Below are 22,837 nucleotides of genomic sequence, written 5' to 3' on the forward strand. Positions count from 1 at the left end.
CTGACATTTCCTTTTAGTGCTGTGAGTTCAAAGTTAAGACTGAAGGAAGGAGTAATTTATTATTAACACTGAGAAAATCTAACAGAAGGGCAGAAGAGGTATCAGAAACAAACTAAAGCATGATCATCCTTGATTTACTTGGCATAGAGGACCAAGCACATCTACAAACTTAATCTTCCAGATGACTAAGATTCATTGAAACTTCATTAAGTGCTCATTTTCTTCATTTTTACAACTATTTTTGATTGTATGCTTTAAAAGGTTACTCTTGAAGCCTGAGTCTTCAAGCCTTTTCTTTATGTCAAAGGGTCACTACCATAAACATCAGTTTTCATATTGTAACAACCAGGTTTCTAGTCCAGACTAAAAAGCACCCCTCGCCCCAATGCGGTACCTCCCAGTTCTTGTGAACAATTTCATATTTGCCCAATCTCCTCTTCCTCTCAATTTCTCTCCTTTTGTTCTGTACTTGAATTATCTCTAAAAATGTGTAAATAAGACCTGAATAAATGTTTCTCCCATAAGTAAAATACATCAATTATTTTGGACTCTTAGCAGTGCTTCTCTCATTTTACTAGTTTGTGGTCATGGGCCATTAGCACAGTTCCATGTATATCCCTTGAGGAAGGCATAGCAAAGACAGAGAAAGCCAAGACAAAAATGTAGTGAGAGGAGATCAAGAGGAATGGTTGCAGGGAGGAGATTCTAAATCCTCTGCCAGATACCCAAAGGTCCCAGAGGTTCCCAAGAATTTTCTACTAGACAAAGAGCAATGTAAGAGCAATGAAGTGCAGACTTGAATACTGGGCAGGCTCTAGGCTAAAATTTTCATATGGCCTCCTACTTGGGGTGCTGGGCTGGGCCACAAATAAGACCTGAGATATTTTTTGCCTCTCCAGCTTCAGGCCTAGATGAAAAGGAAAAAGGTTTCCTTGATCATCCCCTATGCACATACCCTAGGCTAGATAACTCTGGGCAATTAAAAGGTGAATGGAAAGGAAAGATCAATTTTCCCTGAGGCCTACAGCAGCCCTGAACTAAGTCACCTATTCCAAATCTCTCTTCCCCTGTGTGCCATTTTGAACTATTGAAGCTTCCCAAACAGAAGGCAGTCCAAAGCCTGCCTACCTTACAAGTTGTATGGGCGAGTAGAATGGCATGAACTAATCCAAAGAGGAAAACAAGGGCCAAGAGAGATAATCCATAAAGGGCGTTCCTGTAAAACCAAAAACTTTTCAAGTTTGCTTTTCTTCCCACTGAAGAGTTCATCCACAGACTCCATGACTCAATTAGGTCACAGGCCTTGACCCCATTTGGGCTCCCCCTAGAGATAGGGGAGTGTGCCGATAATCGAGACAAAAATTTAAACGTAGAGGACTGGGACTCTTCAGTCTGAAACTATAAAGGCAGACAGAGATGTGACTAAAGAAGTCAAGAATGATGAAATCGAGACTCTGGTCAGTCTGTAGGAGGCCACGATAAAGGGCCCTGAAATAGGATAAGTTGAGGAAATGGTCAGCCTCAGAAACCAAAATTAGAATAAATCAATGAAAAAGAGATGAAAGTCTCTATTTTGCAGAAGCACTACACACTAAGAAATGGTCTGTAAATATTGCCATCAAAGGCCACAAGAAACAGCCAATTCCTGTTTCAGGTGACTAGGGTGTAACTGTAAACCTAAGAACTAAGCTTTCTTCATTCTAAGTGAATGAAGAACGATAAGGGTCTACACAGATCCCAGGAAAACGGGTCAAAGACCAGTATTATTCAACATCTAAACAAGTCCTGCCCAAGGAAAAGTATCTGGGGAAGTCTCAAATAGGACCACTTTACAGTAAGACACACATAATTCATCAGAGTTTCCATAGCCTGAATAAAATCATCCTCAAGATCATCCAGTTATTTGATTCAGTGCTTACCAAGCAACCCTGTAATTATTATCTTGGGTTCCCAGTTACCCACACTAAGAATGTGGATATGGGTATTCTTCTCTTAGGAAGCTATATCCTCTATTACAAGGCAACACTGAGAATTTATCACTAGTCTTTTATGTAATTATTTAGTATGAATCAGTAAGAAAGTCAAGAAGTATATGAAACCATCGCCCTAGGAGATACACCTATTTGTCAGAGAGGGAGGTAGGGAGGGGGCAATCTTGTGAAACTGGCACTACAAAACCACAGGAGAATTACTATAATCAAAAACACATACAATAACGAATATTGGAAATGTGGAAAAACAGGAACCCTCATACATACATACACATACACCGCTGGTGGGGATATAAGATGTTACAGCCATTTAGAAAAATAGTTCAGCAGTTTCATAAAAAATTAAACATAAATTTACCAGCAATTCCATTCCTAGTTATCTATCCAAAAGAAATGAAAATATACGTCCAAAGATACGCATGCAAATGTTCATAGCAGCATTATTCCTAATAGCTATAAAGTGGAAACAACCCCAAGCCCATCAACTGATAAATATATAGAATGGAACACTATTTGACAATAAAAAGGAATGAAGTACTGATACATGCTACAACATGGATAAGCCTCAAGAATATCTGCTGAACATAAAGAGCCAGACACAAAGACCACATATTGTATGATTCCATTTATATGAAGTGTCCAGAAAAGGCAAACCTATGGAGACAGAAAGTAGATTAGTGGTTGCCTGGGGCTGAGGATGGGAATGGGGATTAACTGTAAACGGGCAAGAGTGAAGGACATATTCTAAAACTGTGTTATATGATGGTTGCACAACTTGGTAAGCTTACTAAAAATTGGTGAATTATTAAAGTGGGTAAATTTTATGATATATAAATTTTAACTTTATTAAGTTAATAAAAAACAAACAAATAAGGATGTCCTTCTCTGTAAAAGGTCTGAGGAAGTAACTCACATGTGTGCCAATGTTGACCACCAAGTGCTTTTCCACTTCAGGGCTGGCAAGGCAAAACCAGCAAGGTCCTGGAGGCTGAGCTTCATATGGAAGAAAGCACATGTTACTATGGTGCAAGCACTCCAACATTTAATCACCCTGTAGAACTCAGCCTTGTCTGATCTTTATACCTTGCAAAGATTCATATACAGCACTGCCGTAAAGAGCTGGTCCTGCTGTGCTTCTACTGTGACCCCTGCGATCCCAGCACTTTTATCAATGAAACTAACCTGTATTAGAAAAGCTCTGAATTTGCAATCAATTCACAGGTGGATAACCACAAGTGGATGACCACATACTGACCAAAGTAGCATTTAACTGGCAACAGGCTGCAATGACAGACCACTGAACTGGATGTCAGGAGTCCCAATTCTAGCCCCAACTATGCCACTGGCTCGCCACATGACTCTGGGTAATAAGTTTACTCCAACAAGGTCAGCTTCTTCAACTTTGAAACAAGGGGTGGAGAAAAAGGGTATCAATGAAATAACCTTAAATTCCTTTTTTGCCAGTTTGATTATTCTATTATTTTATGAACCTCGTGGGTTTTGTAGGCTCTTTACCTCATATGTTTTATAGACATCCAGGGAAGGGAAGGAACTTTCCCCATAGTTCTTTCAAGAACAGCTCAGACATTCTCAAAATCAGGCCATCTTAGTAGTATTTTATTTTTGGTCTTAATGACGCATTGTACAGTTTTCCTCTGCCAGAAGAAGCTCTCTTAGCAATGCCATGTCCCACACAAGATCTGAAATAAGTCACTGCTCACACAGGAGACTTCAGGAACCAAGATACTTACGAGGTTTGCGAGGTTGCTTTGGGTGAGGAGAAGACTTGCTATCTCTGCCTGTAGATGAACGCTTCCTTCCCTGCTTTTCATTTAAATCAAAGAAAAACTGACAGGCTGATTCTTCCTGAAATGGCCAAAGGCAGAAGAGTAAATGTTATTAAACTAATCTTTAGACAAGGAGTCAACCATTCACATACAAGGGAACATTCTTGCCATGTCATATCTATCTTGCCTCCTGGCCCTTTCTACCCACTCTAGATAAGAAAAATATCTTCCTAATCCTGATGCCTGGACTCTCAGTCATACTTCTCAACACATACCCAAAATAGCACCAAATCCATCTTTTTGTAAAAGCAAGTTAAAATGCAAGTTATAGAGCAATTCTTGCCTAAAACAGAGCATTACAAAGCCCTCCAAATGCCTTTTCCTCTCTCTTAGTAGCGCGTTGGTGTAGCCCTACAATCTCACAGGTCAATCAAGTCAAACTGAGCTTTAATTAAAAAGATGAGGAGGCTGTCAAAGAGGTGAAAAATCTACACACTGAAAACTATAGAAAGCTTATGAAAGAAGTTGAAGACACAAAAAAATGGAAAAAGATTCCATGCTCCTGGATAGGAGGAACAAATATTGTTCAAAGGTCAATACTACCCAAAGCAATCTACATATTCAAAGCAATCCCTATCAAAATAACACCAGCATTCTTCACAGAGCTAGAACAAACAACCCTAAAATTTGTACGGAACCAGAAAAGATCCCGAATAGCCAAAGCAATCTTGAAAAAGAAAACCCAACCAGGAGGCATCGCAATCCCGGACTTCAAGCTGTATTACAAAGCTGTAATCATCAAGACAGTATGATACTGGCAAAACAACAGATACTCAGATCAACGGAACAGAATAGAGAATCCAGAAATGGACCCACAAACGTACACCCTACTAATTTTGACAAAGCAGGAAAGAATATCCAATGGAATAAAGACTGTCTCTTCAGCAAGTGGTGCTGGGAAAACTGGACAGCAACATGCAGAAAAATGAACCTCGACCCCTTTCTTACACTATACACAAAAATAAACTCAAAGTGGATGAAAGACCTAAATGTAAGACAGGAAGCCATCAAAATCCTCGAGGAGAAAGCAGGCAAAAACCTCTTTGACCTTGGCCGCAGCAACTTCTTACTCAACACGTCTCTGGAGGCAAGGGAAACAAAAGCAGATATGAGCTATTGGGACCTCATCAAAATAAAAAGCTTCTGCACAGCAAAGGAAACAATCAGCAAAACTAAAAGGCAACCAACGGAATGGGAGAAGATATTTGCAAACAACATATCAGATAAAGAGTCAGTATCCAAAATCTATAAAACTTATCAAACTCAACACACAAAAAACAAATAATATAGTGAAGAAATGGGCAAAAGACATGACTAGACACTTCTCCAAAGAAGACATCCAGGTAGCCAACTGACACATGAAAAAATGCTCAACATCACTCATCATCAGGGAAACACAAATCAAAACCACCATGAGATAACCCCTTACACCTGTCAGAATGGCTAACATTAACAACTCAGGCAACAAGAGATGTTGGTGAGGATGCAGAGAAAGAGATCTCTTTTGCACTGCTGGTGAGAGTGCAAACTGGTGCAGTCACTCTGGAAAACAAATGGAGGTTCCTCAAAAGAAATTAAAAATAGAACTACCCTACGACCCAGCAATTACCCTACTAGGTATTTATTCAAGGGATACAGGTGTGCTAGTTTGAAGGGGCAAATGCACCCCAATGTTTATAGCAGCACTATCAACAACAGCCAAAGTATGGAAAGAGCCAAAATGTCCATCAATGGATGAATAAAGAAGACGTGGTATAGATACACAATAGAATATTACTCGGCAATCAAAAAGAATGAATCTTGCCATTTGCAACTACGTGGAAGGAACTAGAGGGTATTGTGCTAAGTGAAATTAGTCAGTCAGAGAAAGACAAATATATGATTTCACTCATATGAGGACTTTAAGATACAAAACAGATGAACATAAGGGAAGGGAAGCAAAAATAATATAAAACCAGGAAGGGGGACAAAAACAGAAGAGACTCATAAATATGGAGAACAAACAGAGGGTTACTGGAGGGGCTGTGGAAGGGGGATGGGCTAAATGGGTAAGGGGCATTAAGGAATCGGAATTATTGTTGCACTATATGCTAACTAACTTGGATGTAAATTAAAAAAAACAAATTAAATAAAAATTTAAAAAAAGAAGATGAGGAGGTTGTTCAAAAAGAAAAAGGTCTGGGACGTCTGGGTGGCTCAGTCGGTTGAGCATCTGGCTTCAGGTCAGGTCATGATCTCACATTTCATGGGTTCGAGCCCCATGTCAGACTCTGCTGACAGCTCACAGCCTGGAGTCTGCTTCGGATTCTGTGTCTCCTTCTCTCTCTCTGCCCCTCCCCTGCTTACACGCTCTGTCTCTCAGAAGTAAATAAATGTTAAAAAAAAAAAAAAGAAAAGAAAAAGGTCTAAGAAAGTGGACAATGCATACTAGTCAGGGAACTTGACACTCCTTGCTTTAATGCGGGAAAAATTAATTTCAGAAAAGTCTGCTATTAGGAAATTTCTTCAGAGTGAGTCCTATTTACCCACTAGCACTTGTTATAAAATCACAAATTACATTGCTTCCAAGCTGTTGGATCCTTGCCTGAAAAGTTAAAGTCTCAACTTTGACAAAGTAAGACTCAACATTTGCAATGCTAACACCCGAGCCAAGTTTAGACAAAGGACGTAAAATATGAAACTGTTAACCCCAAGCTACAATAAAAAACACTGCACTTACGTGAAATCTACTAAGCCTTTCTAAACACCATCATAATTTCCCAAGGAAAAAAAAAGATTTAGATTCTAGGGATTAAACTGGTCTTATGAGCTAAACTATAACCAGGAAAAGCACGTATGTAATAGGCAGTCCTGCCCGGAAAATACCACCTCTCAATCAGAACATACCTCTGGGGCAGGAATTGGCTTTCCCATGGATGCTTCCTTCCCAGATTTTCTGTAAGGGTTTTCAGTAACATCAGGAGGCTGTTTTACCAGTTCTGCTGCATCCATTAGTTTCATGGGAACAATACTGAATGCATAAAGATACTGTGGAGGAAAAAACAAACAAACATAAGATTAGGGAAAATACCATTTATCCAAATGTAACCAACCTAATTTATTCACAGAAGCTTCAGAAACTGAGTAAAAGTAAAAGAACAGCAACTGGCCTGTTTATGGCTCAGAGAATACACAATAAATCAAATGTCAATTTAGTGATCTCCGTAGAAGCTAACCAAGGGCTGATGAAGAAACAAATCAAAGCCCTAGTCCTTACAAAAATCAGCTTTTACACAAAACTACAAGGCTCAGGTGGGACTTGTTCCATAACCCTTGCAGACACCCTGCTTCTGTCTCTGATTCCTTTATCTTTGTGTACTTTTTGTTAACAGAATTGTGGCACTGCCATTCTTTTTTCCCGATGAAAATTAAATTAGACACCTTGATGTTTCCCTCTGATATTATACAATTTCTGCTGCATATGCTGATGGGTTTTCTTAGGGACTAATAGCAAAGAAGTAAATATTCATACAGGTATCTAGACACTCACGCTAATGGCACAGATACTGAAATCTTTAGATGAGACAGGAATAGATATTTAACCTCAGTACTGCCCGTGGAAATGCAGCTAATTAACAATGACACACCATCTTTCATCCATCACATTGGTAAAAGTGTTAATAAAAATTTGACACTACTCTGTGAGTATACTGTTGGTGAGGGTATAAACTGGAACAAAATTTTGAGATGAATTTAATAATGCTTGCCAAATTTAAAAATGTCCCTACTTTTTGACTATAGTCAAAAGACTTTGAATTGCTTAGGGCCGAGGCTAACGTGGCCCTGAGAATAAAGCAATAGTAAAATATCGCTATCATAAAAATAGTGAAAATACTGTGAGTGCTACAATAAAAAAAAAAATCACAAATCTAAACTTACTAAGAACACGTTGGGCTTAAAAGTTTAAGAAACTACGGGAAAAAAAATATGTACTTGCTTATCTTTTCTGTGCATGTGGTTTATGACACGTTACAGAATAATCTTCACATTATTTATCTGGCTATTCTTCCCTTGCCTGATTGTTCTGATTTTAGCTGTCTCAATCTACAATATCCTGCTTTTGACCCTAGAGAATCAGAAATGCTCACAGGAAGTGAGAAAAATAACATATTTTTCTGGTATATTCTCTTTCATTCACCTGCACTATTTTCCAGTACAAAGATAGATTCCAGGTATCACTAAGATTTTCCAAAGCCAAGGAGTGGTTAGGTAAATCCTATAAAGGCTTCTATTATTTCTGCTAAATGAAGTTGCTAAAAGAAACAAAGCAAGAGTACCATCTGAGGGCAAACTCATGAATACTTACAAAGACAACTACATAGATATGGGAAGAAAGGAACTTCATTCATTTGAAATTTTGCCTTTGTTCCACCGGGCCTATTTTCCCAAACCCTTCTCTAAAATCTCCTACAAAGGACCCAAGGAAACCTGACTTTTTATTATCACATCTTTAGAAAGGAGTCACTAAAGTGCTGGAACCTTGCAACTGGGGAGAAGAAAGATCTGAATGCTAAACTGGCAAGAAAAACATTTATCAGGCAGACAATGAATATTAAACTACCATCAAATACTCAAATCTTTACCTTTTTCTTTTCGGGATTTCCAACACTTGCCAAAGCTATGAACCTGGTGGCATGCTGTGCGGTTTCCTGCAGAACGATGTGGTTTCTATAATATATTTGACAGATAACAGATTAGCGACAAACTTTACTTCTGACTTACAGTTATGAAATATGTACACTCCATAGGACCACAAGAGAGCACAGACTGTAAGTCTATTACCACCAATAACATAATCTCAGAGGTTACCTATGAATCTAGTAAGATACTCACCCCTACTTCACAGGGCTATTGTTAGAAAAAAATGAGATCATATATCTGAAAAGCACAAAAACTCCAATATTTGGTTTTAAAAGAGTTGTAAGATTGGCAAAATGTTGATAATTGCTTAAATTGGGTAATGGGTATAGGAGGGTTCATTATACTATTTTTTTAGCGTAATAAAAATCTACAATAATAAAAACAGGATGAAATGAGTTTTAAGAAGAAAAATATGCTTCAATAGTAATTTATAGTATGATTTCATTTTTCTAGAAAAAATACAAAAATACAGGAGTGTCTATACTTTACAGAAAAAAAAAGTAACTGAATACACCAAAACACTTCTTCGAGCTTTTCTATGTTTTACAAGTATCTTACATTAAGCAACTTTTAAAATTAAAAGAAAAATGTTATGGGTTATATACATTTTTTATTTTTAGCAAGCTGACCATTACATACAGATAGCAACCCTTAGAGCTCTTTCCTTATGCTACCGAAATTTCCTGAATCATCACAAAATATAATTGTATTTTAAAAATCTAGCATGGTACCATTTTTTATAAGCAAATACACAAATATATGTTTTATATTCACATCACTGGAAAGGAAATAAGTCAAAACACAGTTTGTCTGCTATAACCTGTTTCTTTAAAGAAAGGAAGTACATTCATAATTGGTATAAGGTGAAAGTCATGCTGCTTCATATGCAACTTTTTCCAACTTTTAAAATGACTGAAACAAGTTTAGCCACAATGAAATAGAAGCTTCAATAATACATCAAGACATTAAGGAAAAACAGCTGAATGTCCTGCACAAGTGTCTTTCTTTAGAGCAAGCAGTGACTAGGGCAGTGGCCTCAAGAACTGCTAGTACTTCCCACTGTTAGACTATCCAGGTGTGGTAGGCAAAACAATAGCCGCCCAAAGATGTCCATGTCCTAATCCCTATAACCTGTGAGTGGTAGCTTACATGGCAAAGAAGAGCTAAGGTGATAGATGGAATCAATCAGTTGCTAATCAACTAACCTTAAGATAGGGAGATGATTCTGAACTACCTCGGCAAACCCTACATAATCACAAGGCTCCTTAAAAGTGGAAGAGGAGCTATGTGGATCCTGAGAAACTTAACAGGAGAAACTCCCATGGGGGAGGGGAAGGGAAAAAAAAAAAAAGAGGTTAGAGTGGGAGAGAGCCAAAGCATAAGAGACCCTTAAAAACTGAGAACAAACTGAGGGCTGATGGGGGGTGCGAAGGAGGGGAGGGTGGGTGATGGGTATTGAGGAGGGTACCTGTTGGGATGAGCACTGGGTGTGGTATGGAAACCAATTTGACAATAAATTAAAAAAAAAAAAGTGGAAGAGGAGGGGCGCCTGAGTGGCTCAGTTGGTTGAGCTTCCGACTTTGCTCAGGTCATGATCTCGCGTTTGTGGGTTTGAGCCCCGTGTCGGGCTTTGTGCTGACAGCTCAGAGCCTGGAGCCTGCTTCAGATTCTGTGTCTCCCTCTCTCTGCCCCTCCCCTGCTCACGCTCTGTCTCTCTCTCTCAATAATAAATAAACATTAAAAAATTAAAAAAAAAAAAGTGGAAGAGGAAAACACAGGCCTACCTCAAGAAGCAAGAAAAATCTCAAATACACAACCTAAACTTACAACTAAAGGAGCTAGAAAAAGAAGAACAAACAAAACCCCAAACCAGTAGAAGAAAGGGAATAACAAAAATTAGAGAAGAAATAAACAAAATAGAAACTAAAAAACCAGTGAAACAGATCAATGAAACCAGGAGCTGGTTCTTTGAAAAGATCAAAAAAATTGACAAACCTTTAGCCAGACTCATCAAAAAAAAAAAAAGGACTCAAATAAACAAAATCAAAAATGAAAGAAGAAAAATAACAACCAACACCACAGAAATACAAAGGATTGTAAGAGAATATTATGAAAAATTATATACCAACAAACTGGATAACCAAAAAAATGCATAAATTCCTAGAAACATATAGCCTCCCAAAACTGAATCAAGAAGAAATAGAAAATTTGAATAGATTGATTACCAGCAATGAAATTGAATCAATAATCAAAAAACTCCCAACAAATGAAACATCCAGGACCAGATGGCTTCACAGATGAATTCTATCAAACATTAAAGAAGAGTTAATACCTATTCTTGTCAAACTATTTCAAAAAAAAGCTTCCAAATTCATTCTATGAGGCCAGCATTACCCTGATACCAAAACCAGATATAGACACTACAAAAAAAGAAAACTACAGGCCAATAACTCTGATGAACACAGATGCAAAATTTCTCAACAGAATTATCAGCAAATCGAATCCAACAACACATTAAAAAATAATTCACCATTATCAAGTGGGATTTATTCCTCCCATGCAAGGATGGTTCAAAATTTGCAAATCAATCAGTGTGATACATCGTATCAACCAGAGAAAAGACAAAAACCACTGGATCACTTCAATGGATGCAGAAAAAGCATTTGACAAAGTACAACATCCATTCATGATAAAAAAAAAAAAACCCTCAATAAAGTAGCGTTAGAGGAAACATACCTCAACATAATAAAAGTCATATGTCAAAAACCCACAGCAAGCATCATACTCAATGGGGAAAACTGACAGCTTTTACCCTAAGGTCAGGAACATGAGAGGGATGTCCACTCTCGCCACTTTATTCAACATAGAACTGGAAGTGCTAGCCACAGCAATCAGACTACAAAAAAGAAATAAAAGGCATCCAAATAGGAAAGGAAGAAGTAAAACTTTCAGTATGGCAGATGACATGATACTGTATATAGAAAACCCTAAAGACTCCACGAAAAAACTACTAGAACTGATAAATGAATTCAGTAAAGTCACAGGATATTACATCAATATACAGAAATCTGTTGCATTTCTATACACTAATAATGAAGTAGAAATTAAGAAAGAAAAATTAAGAAAAAAATCCCATTTATAACTGCACCAATTATAAAATACCTAAGAATAAAGTTAACCAAGGAGGTGAAAGACCGGTACTCTGAAAACTATAAAACACTGATCAAAGAAATTGAAGACAACACAAACAAATGGAAAGATATTCCATGCTCATGGATTCGGAGGACAAATACTATTAAAATGTCCCTACTACCAAAAGCAATCTACAGATTTAATGTAATCCCAATCAAATACCAACAGCATTTTTCACAGAACTAGAATAAAAATCCTAAAATTGGTATGGAACCACAACTGACCCCGAACAGCCAAAGCATTCTTCAAAAAAAAGAAGAAAAATGGAGGTATCACAATCCCAGATTTCAAAATATACTACAAAACTGTATTAATCAAAACAGGATGGTACTGGCACAAAAACAGACACACAGATCAACAGAACAGAATAGGGAGCCCAGAAACAAACCCACGATTATATATTCAATCAATTAATTTTTGACAAACAGTATTGGGAAAAGTGGACAGCCATATGCAAAAAGAATGAGGCTGGACCATGTTCTTACACCATACACAAAAATAAACTCACAATGGATTACAGACATAAACATGAGACCTGAAACGATACAAATCATAGAAGAGAACATAGGCAGTCATTTCTCCCACACTGGCTATAGCAACATTTTTCTAGGTATGTCTCCTAAGGCAAAGGAAACAAAAGCAAACAAACTATTGGGACTACATCAAAATACAAAGCTTCTGCACAGCAAAGGAAACAATCAACAAAACAAAAAGACAACCTACTAAATGGGAGAAGATATTTGCAAATGACTTATCTGATAAAATATATAAAAAGGTTACACAACTCAACACCAAAAACACAATCCAATTTAAAACAGACATTTCTCCGTATGAACAGACATTTCTCCAAAGAAGACGTACAGATGGCCAACAGACACATGTAAAGATGCTCAACATCACTCATCATCAGGGAAAGGCAAATCAAAATCACAACGAGTTCTTTATACCTGTACCTTCATACGAGTACCTTATACCTGTCAGAATGGCTAAAATCAAAAACACAAGAAAAAAGCATTGGCAAGGACGTAGAGAAAAAGGAATCCTCATGCAATGCTGGTGGGAATGCAAGCTGGTGCAGCCACTGTGGAAAACAGTATAACAGTTCCTCAAAAAATGTGAAGTCGATTTATTACATGATCTAGTAATTCCCCTAATGGATATTTACCCAAAGAATACAAAAATACTAATTCAAAAACATATATGCACTTCTTCGTTTATTGTAGCATTATTGACAATAGCCAAAATATGGAAGCAACCCAGTGTCCATTGATTAATTAATGAATAAAGAAGATGTGGTATATATATACAATGGAATATCACTCAACCATTAAAAAAATGAAATCTTGCCATTTGCAACAACATGGATGGAGCTAGAGTGTATTATGTTAATTGAAATAAGCCAGAGAAGACAATACCAAATGATTTCACCCATGTTGCAATTTAGGAAACAAAACAAATGAACAAAGAAAAAAAAAGAGAGACAAAAAACCAGACTCTTAAATACAGAGAACTGATAGTTACAAAGAAGTAGGTGGGGAGATGGGTAAAACAGGTGAAGGGGATTAAGAGTACACTTATTGCAATGAGCACTGAATAATGTATAGAAATGCTGAATCATATTGTACACTGAAACTAACATAACACTGTATGTTAATTACGCTAGGATTTTTTTACAAAGAGTAGATGAGGGAAGAGGAAAAGTCAGAGGGAGAGTGACTACAGAAGGTTAAGAGTGACAACATTCAACCACAGTTACTGGCTTTAAGATGGAGTAAGGGGGCCATGAGCCATGGAACACAGATGATCTCTACAAGCTTAAGAAGGGAAAAAACCATTCTCCTGTAGAGCCTCCAGAAATGAACATAACCTGGCCAACACTTTGAGTTTAGCCCAGTGAAACCTGGGTCAAACGTCTGACCTACGGAACTGTAAGATGATAAACTATATTGTTTTAAGCTACAAAGTGTGTGACAACTTTTACAACAGCAATAGAAAACTAATACTACAGGGAAACTGCAAGTACCCATAAAAAGCTGTGAAGATGCTTCCCTCATTTATTTTAAAATAATAATGACTAATGAAGGTTGCTACCTCTGAATGGTGTTTTTAATGATGATAAACTGTTCCTCAAGGGAAGCAGAACACTCACAATAACACCCACAACACAGGAATGCAAAGCATGGACTGACTGTAATAACAGGTGCAAATGTTAGTGGAAATTTACCTATGTTAGTATTTGTATCGTGCTGGTTATGGGGTTTTGTTATTGCTCTGGTTGAAAACTTGTACAGGCTTGTCTTTTTTTTTTTTTAACAGCTTTATTAAGATCTAATTCAAATACTATATAATTCAGCCATCTAAAGTATATAATTCAATAGTTTTTAGCATATTCACAGAGCTGTGCAACCATCACCACAATCTAATTTTAGAACACTTTTATCACCAGTAAAAGAAACCCTGTACCTATTAGCAGTCACTCCCATTTCCCTCCAACCAGCCCCTGGCAAACACTACTCTACTTTCTATCTCTATGTATTTGCCTACTCTGGACATTTTATAATAAGTGGAATCATATAATATGCGGTCTTCTGTGTGTGTGGCTTCTTTGATTTAGCATAGTGTTTTCAAGGTTCACCCATGTAGCCTATCAGTATTCCATTCCTTTTTCTTGAATAACATTCCAAAGTATGGATGTATCACTTTTTCTTTACTCATTCATCACATGATGGATATTTGGGTTGTTTCCACTTTCTGACTATTATGAATAAAGCTGTTATGATCATTTGTGTACAAATTATTGCATGGGCTAGTGTTCTTATTTCACTTGGAACAAGAGTGGAATTCCTGGGTCAGACAGTAACTCTATATTTAAATCTTTTGAAGAACTGCCAACAGTTTGGCAAAGCGCCTGCACCAGCAATGACACCAGCAACGCATCAGGGTTCAGATGCTTCCACATCCTCGCTAACACTTATTACTTGCCTTTTTGCTTGTAGCCTTCTTAGGGGATGTTAAGTGGTATCTCACTGTGGTCTGGATTTGGATTACCCTAATCGATAATGTCAAGAGCATCTTTCATGTGCCTATTGGCCACTGGTATGTTTTGCGGGGAAATGTGTATTCAGATCCTTAAAAGTTGGATAGGTTAAAAAAAAAGTTGGATAGGTTTTGAGAGGCTTGATAACCTCTGTTTTTAGTGCATGATTTCAGAAAACAATAGGCTTTTCTATATGGCGATATAACAGAAAAGGCTGTATTATTTATGATTATATCTTAAGCTTTGAGATTATAGGGAAAGGATAGGTTATTTTTTTCTTTATGACAGAGAGAGAATGTGCACATGTGTGTGTGGGGGGGAGAGGCAGAGAGAGAGGGAGAGAATCCCAAGCAGGCTCTGAGCTGTCAGTGAGGAGCCCAATGTGGGGCTTGATCCCACAAACCTCAAGATCATGACCGGAGCTGAAATCAAGAGTCAGACGCCTAACCAACTGAGCCACCCAGTCGTCCCAGGAAAAAAGTTTTTATAAATTATTTTAGAAATTATCCATGCTCTTTACCAGTGAAGATAATCCAGAGCTAACTTAATTCTATCCGTTAGAAAACACTGGTTTATGGTCTCTGTAAGACATGCTTTAAAAACTCCACTTCCCGGGGCCCCTGGCTCAGTTGGGTTAAGCATCAGACTTCTGGCTTCAGCTCAGATCATGATTTCACAGTTGGTGAGACTGAGTCTTGCATTGGGCTCTGCACTGACAGTACGAAGCCTGCTTGGGATTCTCTCTTTCTCCCTCTCTCTCTGTCCCTCCCCCTCTCTCACACACACTCTACTCTTCTCTCTCTCAAAATAAACATTAAAAAAAAAAAACCCACCTCCAAACTCAAACTATGAAAAAGCAAAAAACAAATTGATACAAATTCTTGATTCTTAAACTGAAATACTGCTGACATGCTTATGCTGAGAAATGAGTTTTCAAGACTGTACAAGGAGTACTGGTTTGACCTAATGTGCTGTGCTACATAAAGCAGTGATGATTAATACTATGATAACAGTATTATTACTTCAGACGCTCAAACTGTTAAGGGGCTGTATACAGTCCAATCCCTTGTATTTCTAATTAGGAAACAAACTCAGAAAAGCTGAGTAATTTGAGAGCCACTCACTTCGGTGCCTGAGTAACCAAAAGGAACGAAGATGTTACATGGCTAAAACGAACAAGAGAAGTTCCCATAGAAGATCCAAGGCAAATTCTTCAAAAAGCCAAAATAATGAAATGCTACTCACCGATAGGGAAGTCTCTCATAATAGGTCTTTTCCAAAGCAGCAAAATGGTATCTTGGTTTCAAGTCTGTGGCAAGACCGGAGATCAAAGCAGAGCCACATTTTTTGGTATCCACTTCTCCCTAGGAAAAAGAAACTCAGTCATCATAACAGACCTAGGAGTTATCAAGAAATGCAAAGAAATAGGACAATTTAAATGTCTTTGAAATTTTTATGCCGATACAGATGTAGGCAGTAGGATTTGGAGAGTAATATCCACAACTTGTGGCAATCAGAGAAACCTCAAACACAGAAGAGGAAGCAGGCTATTGTTAAGAGGACAACTGCAGGAAGCAGGGGTTAAAAGGTAAGGTGAGCCCTCCATACTAATACCCAAAACAGGGTTTATTCTAATCTTTTTGGAAAGCAAGCTCTCTCTCTGGAGCCCACAGACTATGCTTCTATAATCTGCGTTGTTACACATCCATAGTTCTGACAATGCAGACATTCAGAGTCAATGCAAAAAAATAAAAATTAAAAGCTAGCTTCCAGGGTCCTTAGGATCCATAGAACATCTGGAATGGAATATTCAATGACCTCATGACATAAGCATGCAATCCTTTATTTTGCTTCAGTCAAGAAAGGTGTGGTTTGTGGAAGGCACAACCACACCCTGGTCAAAGTTTGTAACATAAAGTTCATCAAAAATATCAACTTTATTCCCCAAACATCCCTAGCTTTCATTAACAACAAATTATGTGATATCTCATTCATATTACTTATGAACTTGAGAAGGTATTAGCTGCAAATAAAGAAATTACCAAAATTAGTTTTCTACTAAGTAAAGCAAGAAATTCCTTTTACTTATGCTCACTTCCTTCAAGTTTCTGCTGAAGTGCAGGGAATCAGCCTCGAGGTTACTTGTAGTATCTCAGAGACTGATAAACTGTATTGTTTTCTCCCCATAAAGATGATATGTAGTCTTTTATAAACTTTAATCAAATCCTTTTGTTAGCACCCCCAGAATGAAGGGGCCTCATTTTTCTCATCCTTCCTCACAGAGTATTATACGTGTCTTCCTCCCTTCCACCGGCAACTTAGTCCTCCTCCTATCTTCCCTAGCTTTGCCGTACCTTCTCACTGCAACTAGCACTGCCCCTTGAATTCTAGATGGAAACAGCCATGGATTGATGGCAGGGGAAGGCAGCACTGTCCCTTTTCCTTTCAACACCCCACCCCTGACAAGGCCTGGTATCTTGTTGGCTATTTTGGTCCAGACACATCGTGAAGTTGGCAGAGAGTGGTCTACAAGACCTTTTTCTGGATCATTACCGATAACTCTGCATCTACTAATTGACACTTGTCTCTAAATGCATTCTTAGGTTTCCCTTCACTGAAACTCAGCTGATGCTTTCTGCCCTCATATACAACCTTTCAAGATCTTCCTTAGGCTTATTTCCACCAATGTGATGGTGGTCACTCCCCAATCTGATACACATCCTCTTTTAGACTGTTTATTAAAATATTAAGATCAAATGCAATGGTGAGCTCCAATGCATCCCAACATTAAAGCTTTCACATTAGAGAAATAACAAGTTTTCAACATTTCTTTTCCCATCTTTAGATCAACTATCTTTGATCTCATAATGATTCCATTAAAAAAAATATTTTGAAGTGTGCCTGAATGGCTAAGTCAGTTGAGTGTCCAACTCCTGATTTTGGCTTAAGTCATGATCTCCCGGTTGTGGCTTTGAACCCTATGTTAGGTTTGGTGTGAAGGATGGAACCTACTTGGGACTCTCTCTCTCCTTCTCTCTCTGCCCCTCCCCCCACCCCTTTCTCTCTCTCTCTCTCTCTCTCTCTCTCTCAAAAATAAATAAAATTTAAACTAGGAAAAAACTAGTTAAATTAAACTAGTTAAATTTAAACTAGTTAAATTAAACTAGTTAAATTTAAACTAGTTAAAAAAATTTAAACTAGGAAAAATTTAAACTAGGAAATAAAAAAATATTTTAAAAGCCAAAATACTACAATGTGCAATGGAATGTGGGGAGGAGAGGGGGGATACAACTAAAGAGCTGTCACTAGCTGTAAATCTTTTAACTAAAAATTAGTAATCCCTCAAAACACATTAAGAGGAAGCTTGAAAGAAGGCACTTGATGCAGAGAATATAATTTAAAGAATAACTCACTTATAATTAGAATTTTAGCAATCTCATCTGTGAATGGTGCTTTCATAAGATCAATCTGTTTTAAAGTTTTTGCTTTGGTTAATTGATATACTTTTAAGTATCCTGAAACAATTTATAAAAAATTTCTACTGAAAGGTCCTAAGAGCTGAAATATTCAATATAAAGAGCAAAAAGAGCCCAAAATAAGCCAGTGCAATTTGCTTACAGAAATTCCAACTGAACAAGCACTACTCACAGAAGAATTCCCAAAGTTCCCCACATACTTGGGCCATGGGGATGTGAGCAAGATATCAACACCCTTAAACTGGGATGTTGAACACAGCATTGTCCTCAGGGAAGACACATCCTTGGGACTAAAACTGTAACCTGGGACTGGCTCATCTACGGACTCTGTCCCACTGAGGTACACAATCTGCAGCCCCGAGCTTCCAGTGAAGATACCTTTACGACCTGGGTTCAAAGAAAAATGGACAAGTTTTAGTCAAAACTGCAGAAATGTTATTATGGTGATGAATCTCTCTCCCCGCCATGACTTGCCTACCTCCCTGCCATTCTGCATGTCTAAATAAGCACAGACTCTTCTAGAGTCCCTCTTCTGGCTGCAGGGTCTCAGCGGTGGATGGCTACAACTGTGTTCCTGTTCAGGGACAGCAGCCCTTATGTGGAGGCCACTGGAGCCCATGGGCCAGTCTGTTTACCCCAGATGCCTTACAAATGAAAAAAGTTGGGAAGCAGTGATTAAGAAAAAGCCTTCCTGTCTTCTGGAAGAGATTCTACATGGATTAAAAGAAACCCAGGGGTGCCTGGGTGGCTCAGTCAGTTAAGCGTCCGACTCCTGATTTCGGCTCAGGTCATTATCTCACAGTTCGTGGGATCGAGCCTCGCATTGGGCTCTGCACTGACAGTGCAGAGCCTTCTCGGGATTCTCTCTCTCCCTCTCTCTCTGCCCCACCCCTCATTCTCACTATCTCTCTCAAAATAAATAAACATTAAAAAAAAAAAAAAAAAAAAAAAAAAAGAGGGGCACCCGGATGGCTCAGTCAGTTAAGTACCTGACTCTTGATTTCAGCTCAGATCATGACCTCCTAGTTCATGAGTTCGAACCCTGCATGGGGCTCTGCACCAACAGTGCAGAGCCTATTTGGGATTCTCTCTCTCTGCTCCTCTCCCACTCAAACTGTCTCTCTCTCAAAATAAATAAATAAACTTTAAAAGAAAAAAAAGAAAAAAAGAAAAAGAAAGAAACCCAGACACTTGGACCCAGAGAGACATAATAAGAAAAAGGAACTGCAGTTCTGAGGAAAGTTCAGTCTAGAATACACATACTCTTCATGCAGGCAGCGGCTTCCAATGGATGGAAAACATCTGGAAAGAGCAACTGGGAAAAACTTGAGACTCTACCCTTTTTTAAATTTATTCCTGGCTTGGGCCCTTGATCCTGTTTCTTCCTGCTGCCTTCAAGACCTTGCTCTGTCAATTTTCACCTTCCTTTCACCTACTCAGTCTCCTCTTCTCAGCTGGCTCTTTCCACTCAGAAAAGAATAAAGTATTAAACATACTAACAGACATACTAATTACTAAAGGAACATGCCAATTAACATACATACTAACTGATAAAGGAACACACACACTAATAAAAAACTAATAAAAGAACTCACACACTAACTGAAAACTCCTTTCTCTTCTGTTTCCAATTTCTCAAAAGAGCAGACCATGCTAAGTGCTTTACCTCTTAGTTCCTGAACCCACTGTACTCTGGTTTCCATCTCCCACCATTCTCGGAAAGGTCATGAATCACCCTGTAACTGTCAATGGTCTCTCCTCCCAAATCAGTCTCTCTTCACTTAGAGTCTATGAACTTGACAATATCTTTACCTCCCCAAACACTGCTCTAATCGCTTTCAGCGATCCTGCCTGCTGCCTAGATGAAGATATATACCCCCACCACAGCGTGGTGCTTTCCTTCTCATTTTATTTCCCCTGAAACAATTTGATCCTTCTCAGCTTTGTTTTCCATCTTTAAGGGACCAACTCCCCAAAACCTATTTTTCCACACTGACCTTGTTGATATACTCTAGAAAGATCACTTCCAATGACATGTTGGATGTACTGCCAACACTTCAAGCTCACTATCACATGTTCACTATCAAGTTCATTGTTTGCTCCTCCTGCTGGACCTCAAAAAATCTTTTTCACAGAAATAACCCAGTACCTCCATGCTCTTTCCACTCCTGGCACTAAATTCATGTGTTAAATGGCTGCCATAAATACCTACAGCAGGGGTCTTAATCCAAATCTAATAACTACTGTGAGAGCTGCCACAAGTTCAGGCCTATGCTAACACCTACAACAAAAGGATTTCAAAATGTGTACCTTGCAACAGTGGTTAAAAACAACAACAAAAAATCCGTCCCTCAAGTTTTTGCCTAAAGGAGCCCCATATGATTGAAGCAAGATGAGATAAGATTGTTTACATGAGGGCCACAGCCAGACGTAGAGAATAAAGGTCAAGATGGACTATGGTGGGGAAGGATGGGAAGGACACTTACAGCAAAGGAAATGTAGAAGCTTTCCAGAGAAGTAAGAGACCAAGAAAAAAGAACTGTGAAGAGCAGTGGAGTCATTTTAGGAAAAAATAAGTTGAATGATCCAAGAAGTCATAGACTGACAGCAGGTGAGGGGAAAGCAAAAACAAAATCTGACAGTGCTTTCTTAAATGGCCAGGCATTAAAAGAATCACTAAAAGAGATTCAGGAGGGTCAAAAGGGAACGACTTTAACCCAAAATTAAAAAGTGGACCAAGAACCAGAGAAAGGACAAAAGGAGTGAAAAATGTAAGGATCAGCACCGAAAACTTAAAATCAGCACCAAAAGTTTAATGAGACACAGAGCTAGCTATAGCTAGTGAGGATCCTAATAAACAAGTTGTATATATCTAGCAATGTTACATGGTGAGACAACATACATGGAATTTTTTTCAACATAATTTATACCCTAAGTAGTCCTTATACCACAGTCAAGTAGTTTATTCCTCTAGTTGGCCACACGAGGATATATTGGGTTGTGGGAGTACAAGGAGATTGGGAGGAGGTGGGAGAGACTACAAAGAAAAAAATGTCAGAGTCTTAAGGGTATAGACACAGATTTGGGGAAAGAACCCCATTTTCTCAGCAGTAATGGCAGAAGAATTCAGCCACAAATTTCCCAGGAGACTAATTCCTGGGGACACTTTATTATATTCATTACAAACACAAAAAATATGAACTTACCCAGATAAGTAATGTTTTCAGCTAATTCACACCCATCAGCATCTTGGAAATATTTTACTGTTTCCTGGTTATTAGCACCCAGCACATATGTCTGAATAGGAGCTAGTGAAAGAAACAGACATGACACCATATAGTTACCAGATCTGATTTGGAATTTGAGAAGTATTTCCCCACAGGAAAAATAATCACAGCAAAAGTAAGGAGTCTGCAATCCTATCTGTGGAACATATCCTACCCAACATGTGGCCTAGTGACTATTAGTGTCACTAGGTTGATGAAGTGACATCTTAAAGAGAATGGTTAATGTAGAATAAGGAAAACACAAATCCCTAAAGAGCTTCATAAAAGAAAGAAAGAAAGAAAGAAAGAAAGAAAGAAAGAAAGAAAGAAAGAAAGAAAGAAAGAAAAGAAACACTCAAACTAGAAAAAGGAAAGGACACATATGGTCCATTTCTTCAATTCCTGCCTTAGAAGAGAATTATTTCTTTAAACCAAATCCACCCAAACTCAAAATGTGAACATTTTAAAAAACTTTATTTTTATTTGAGAGACAGAGAGAGAGAGAGAGAGCGAGCATGCACAAGCAGGAGAGAGGGGCAGAGGGAGAGAGAGAGAGAGAGAGAATCTTTTCTCTTAAAAATATTTATTTCAATAGAGTATGCTGCATGCCTGCATGAGGAGAGGAGAGGAGAGGAGAGGGGAGGGGAAGGGAGGGAAGGGGAGGGGAGGGGAGGGGAGGGGAGGGGAGGGGAGGGGAGGAGAGAGACAGAAAGAGAGAGAGAGAGAGAGAGAGAATCCAAAGTAGGCTCTGCACTGTAAGCCCAGAGCCTGACTTGGGGGCTTGATCTCATGAACTGTGAGAGCATGACCTGAGCTGAAATCAAGAGCGGGTCACTTAACCAACTAAGCCACCCATGCACCCCGAGAGAGAATCTTAAGTAGGTTCCATGCTCAGTGCGTAGTTTGACACGGGGCTCAATCCCACAACCCTGGGATCATGACCTGAGTCAAAATTAAGAGTTGGACACTCAAATGACTGAGCCACCCAGGCGCCCCCAAAATGTGAACATTTAGATGCACAGGCATCCTTCCCAGCTCAACGTGGAGCTCAGAGGGAAATTCTTAAATAACTACTACATGTGAAAAACAACCCATCAAGAACTGTGTAACTTTGAAGCTTTGTTAGAACTCATTTGTTAAATAAAAATAATTTCTATACCTTTCTTGATGCCAGTTTTATACTCCTCCCATTCAGCATCTGGAGTGGAGCCAAAGAAATTTCCTACACACAACAGCAGCTAAAATGAGTTTTTTAAACAGATATATGAGATTTTTTTTATCAAATAGTACATAATTGATAGTTAACATAATTCAGCTAATTATCCTACTTAATGGCCTCACGCTAGGT

The 22,837-nt window shown here is 38.4% G+C and overlaps 1 protein-coding gene across 4 annotated transcripts in view; it reads right to left on the reverse strand.

The window, feature by feature from the left end:
* The window catches only part of CWF19L1 (CWF19 like cell cycle control factor 1), a 32,763-nt gene that overhangs the window by 5,797 nt on the left and 4,129 nt on the right, over positions 1 to 22,837 (reverse strand). The window contains exons 3-10 of one of the 4 annotated variants that reach the window (XM_027062845.2): positions 22,649 to 22,727; positions 21,430 to 21,531; positions 18,396 to 18,610; positions 15,993 to 16,111; positions 8,461 to 8,545; positions 6,725 to 6,865; positions 3,743 to 3,857; positions 2,905 to 2,984 (exon numbers count right to left, since the gene is read on the reverse strand). In XM_027062845.2, coding sequence (XP_026918646.1) covers positions 2,905 to 2,984; positions 3,743 to 3,857; positions 6,725 to 6,865; positions 8,461 to 8,545; positions 15,993 to 16,111; positions 18,396 to 18,610; positions 21,430 to 21,531; positions 22,649 to 22,727 — 936 coding nt within the window. Of the gene's footprint in view, positions 1 to 2,904; positions 2,985 to 3,742; positions 3,858 to 6,724; positions 6,866 to 8,460; positions 8,546 to 15,992; positions 16,112 to 18,395; positions 18,611 to 21,429; positions 21,532 to 22,648; positions 22,728 to 22,837 lie in introns of those variants that run through there. The other 3 variants (XM_053206823.1, XM_053206824.1, XM_027062846.2) reach the window with 3 other exon arrangements.

This window comes from Acinonyx jubatus, chromosome D2 (genome assembly GCF_027475565.1).
Source record: "Acinonyx jubatus isolate Ajub_Pintada_27869175 chromosome D2, VMU_Ajub_asm_v1.0, whole genome shotgun sequence".
Taxonomy (NCBI): Eukaryota; Metazoa; Chordata; class Mammalia; order Carnivora; family Felidae; genus Acinonyx; species Acinonyx jubatus.